This window comes from Arachis duranensis, chromosome 4 (genome assembly GCF_000817695.3).
Source record: "Arachis duranensis cultivar V14167 chromosome 4, aradu.V14167.gnm2.J7QH, whole genome shotgun sequence".
Lineage (NCBI taxonomy): Eukaryota > Viridiplantae > Streptophyta > Magnoliopsida > Fabales > Fabaceae > Arachis > Arachis duranensis.
In genome coordinates, this window is record NC_029775.3 from 34,835,906 (window position 1) to 34,840,120 (window position 4,215).

Below are 4,215 nucleotides of genomic sequence, written 5' to 3' on the forward strand. Positions count from 1 at the left end.
GAGAGACGGAGAGGAGGAGGAGGAGGGCAGAGATGACGGCGCAGAGGTAGGCGGCGTAAGGGGAGCGGCGGCGGGATCGGAGCATTTTGATTTGGAAGTTGAAAGTGAAATGAGTAATGACTGACTGACCGACTACATTTGATTTGTTGGACTGTCTCTGATTCTGAATCTCTGACCTCTCTCTCAGTCTCTGTCTTCCTTTTTCATTTTTTTCTTTCGATTTCGGAGCTGCTAAATGGTAATGTTGTTATGTTATTGTAATGCCACCTCAGTTGCCGAACAGTTAACAAACTGTATTTCAACTTTCAAGTCTCAATTTGAACTACTCATCCTTGTCCCTTTCTTGAAGGGAATGAATAATAATTAATAAGCAATCAGATTCTGTTAGACCATATAGCTTGTATCTCATCCTTGTAAACCTCAACTCAAGATAATATACACAATATGCAGTTCTTTCTCTCTGTTACAATCTCTCTCTCAATTTATATCAGAATATAGTATCAGAGCTAGCTATAATCTATGACAAGAACACATTCCGAACCTAGGAACAATTACTTTTGCACACCATTGGAGCAAGCAATCTAAAAGATCATCTCAAACCAGAAAAAATCCCGCCTCAATTCAGCACTGAAGTAGAAAAACAAGTTGGGACAGAATCAGAAAAATATAAAGAATGGAAAACCAGAGATCATTACTTCATGACATGGTTGCTTACATTCATGGATACATCCTTGAAGAACAAAATGCTTGATTGTACCTTTGCCTATCAGGTATGGCAGAAAATTCAAGAACATTTCTCAGAAGTATCCAAAATTCAGATTAAGCAGCTCAAGTCACAGTTAAAATCAATCAAAAAGGAAGGACAATCCACATAAGAATATTTGAAGAAAATCCAAAAGGTTGTAGATTCTCTTGTATCTGTTATCTTTGGAAGATCATATTAAAGCAATTTCAGAAAAAATTAAGTGAGGAGCATGCACTGTTCTTATCATTAGTTATGTGAAAGTCAGATTTCTTAGCCTTGTAGAAGTAGAATCTTTGCTTCTTGGTCATGAAAACATGATCGAAAGCTTCAAAAAACAGGAACAAAGTATAATTCAATCAAATTTTACAGAAACTACTTATTCTTATAGAAATTCTGCTAGTAGAAGATTTTCTGGAAGGAGAGGCAATAGTTGTGGTTCTCGTTTTCCAAATTCTCCTCCGCAAAGAATTCAATGCCAAGTTTGTGGGAAGCTTGGACATTTTACATTTTCATGCTTTCACTGGTTTGATCAGCAATTTCAACCCAACTCTTTCAAGATAATTCCAACAATATGCAAAGAACCTAGCATGCCCCTCCACCATCTTCATTCCATAACCCAATAGCATATATGGTTACTCCTTCTTCAATGTCAGAAAGCTCCTGGTATCCAGAGATAGAAGCATCTCATCACATAACTCCAGAACAAACCAATCTTTTTACTGCCTCATAATTTATAGGTTTAGATCAAATTTTATTAGGTAATGGTTCAGGTACAAAAATTTCACATGTTGGACATAGTTTCTTGATTTCTTTAGACACATAAAAAATTTGATTAGTGTACAAAAGTTTGCTGAGGATAATTGTTGTGCTTTTGAATTTCATGCCAATTGCTATTTTGTTAAATCACATGACACGGGAGAAATTCTACTCTGTGAAGTCCCTACGAATGGAGTTTATGCTTTTTAACGTGTTGCTATTGCTTATGCTCAAACAAATAATTCTGATGTTACACAATGTGTTTCTAATTTTGGTAGTAAATCAGATTCTGCTAGCAAAGATCTTAGTGTGTCCACTACTATATGTAATTCTTCTATGTCTAATGGTGTTTCTGTTTCAGTTCCTAGAGTTTTTAGTAGTAAACACTCTCTCTCGTCCCCTTGCACAATAGGTTAGGCTATGCTTCTTACAGAACTTCTAAGACAGTTCTCAAATCTTGTAATATACCTATTTCAAGTTCTGATATTAATATAAACAATTTGTGTGAATTTTGTTGAATGGCAAAAATGCATGTTCTTCCATTTAATCTTGATTCATATCAACTTAATGCACCTCTAGACATGATATATACTGATCTTTCGAGACCAGCTCCCACTTTATCTCATCATGGTTTTCATTATTATTATGTGTTCTTTGTAGATACATTTACTCACTATACATCTTTTTTTTTTCTTCCTTGCAAATGGAAACATTCATTGGATTTAAAGGTAGAATCCCTTCAATGTGATCATGCTAGAAAATATCTATCTCAAATTTTTATTTCTTTTTTTATTAAACATGACACCATTAATTTATAGATTTTTTTGCCCATACACACATCAACAAATGAGCATAAGTATAGACATATAGTTGAGGTTAGTTTATCCATGTTAGCTAGAGCTTCAATTTTAATTAAACACTAGAGTGAGACTTGTGTAATGTGCGGGATAGTAAACTAATAATAGTATATAGTATATTTTAATAAGTATTATATAATTTAAAAATTAATTAAAATATATGTAAATTAATATTAAATTTAATTGTGTTTTTTATTTAAAATATTTTGTAATAAAAAAATTTTTTATATTAAAATTGTACATAGTAACATTTTCATTTATTTTTATTTTTATATTTATTTTAGTTGACGAACTTAATCTTTTGTGATATATTTTTTTTGTTAATTTTAAGTTATTTTTTTATTGTTCTTGTCATATGTTCTTATGAGGATATATTCTTTTTGAATAGTTAACTTGTATGTATTTTCTATTTTTTTTTTTGTTCTATTTTTGTATGTATAAATGAGCAATATAAATGAATGTTTTAAATAATTGAAATTTTTATAACATTACGGCCATTACCTGTTTTACTTGTTGTAATAGGAATTGATCTTTAGTATTTTTGTTGTTGGAATAAATGTTTTGGTAATCATGTATTGTTTTGAAGATTTTATTTATATTCAAATTATTTTTGTTGTTGTCATATTAGGTATATAATATTTGCATTATTATATATGTAAATAAAAATGAATTGCATATTTATTTTTTTACTCTTTAAATATTAATTTCATTCTTTGTATTTTTGTGGTTTTCTTTTGACATTTACTTGTTCTTCTTTTTCTAGTGTATGCAATTTTTCAATGACATCTACAATAGTAAGAATAAAAGTTTTCATAATATTTATTTTATATATATATATATATAAATATTGAATAAGTTATTTTTAATAATATTAATTTAAATTTTATATATAAAGTAAAAATATATGTTAATATTTTTCTTTGACTCACAATGTCTCAAATGACACAAACTTAAAATAATATTGAAAAAAATTTTAAAATTTTTTAATTTCGTTCACAACAATTATGAGTAAAAAGTATAGTTTCATTGTATCATTAATTAATCTATACAAATCATTTGTATATTTTATTTTAAAATTTTTTATGATATAAACTTTTTTCTCACATACAACTACATGAAGAGGTATTGTCTGGTGTTAGTAAATCATAATTATAACTTAGTAAATAAAAAGTATAATTATAAGAATTTTAAAATATAATTATATGTAAAATATTGCTGAAAAAGTATAAATAGTAAAAGTAATAAAAGAGTGTTTTTTGTTTTCAAAATGTAATAAGTATTTTTCTTTCATATCTTATCATCTAATATATATAATCATTTTTAAGTAAATAGGCTCCTCTTCATTTGTTAGTATAAATGCTTTTCATAGAAGAACTACACAAATTTTGATAAACTAATTACCTGTTTGTTTAATTTAGTGATATTGTCTAAAAGATGGTGTTCCATTATATAACTTTGACATATTCTATAATTTAAAAATAATTAAAAAAATAGAGTTAGTTAGAGAAAATTGATTGAGAATAAAAAGACGAATAATATAATATAAAATTAGAAATTAACTATATAATCATAGTATATTTGAATGTATCTAATAAGAATATTTTGTTATGCTAAATTTGAGACTAGTTGTAGAAATTTTCAACTATTAATATGGGAGTTTGTAAAATAAAGTAAAATAATGATAAAAGTCTTATCTAAGAGATATAAGTAAGTCAAATAGTATAGAATTTGAGTATTTATAATTTAAAATTTTCTATTATTTATTATTATTGTGACCACTTTATAGATATTTATTATATTTAATTAGTACTTTATATTTTTATTGAATAATAATATGTAATAAATTTATTAATTAAT

At 27.2% G+C, this 4,215-nt stretch overlaps 1 protein-coding gene across 1 annotated transcript in view; it reads right to left on the reverse strand.

Annotated features, from left to right (window-relative positions):
* LOC107484107 (uncharacterized protein At4g19900) overlaps nt 1-328 on the reverse strand; it is a 3,182-nt gene extending 2,854 nt beyond the window's left edge. Inside the window, exon 1 of the mRNA XM_016104725.3 lies at nt 8-328. Within this exon, the coding sequence (XP_015960211.2) occupies nt 8-85 (78 nt within the window). The 5' untranslated portion in view covers nt 86-328. The remainder of the gene's footprint in view (nt 1-7) is intronic.
* Nucleotides 329-4,215: the final 3,887 nt, after the last annotated feature.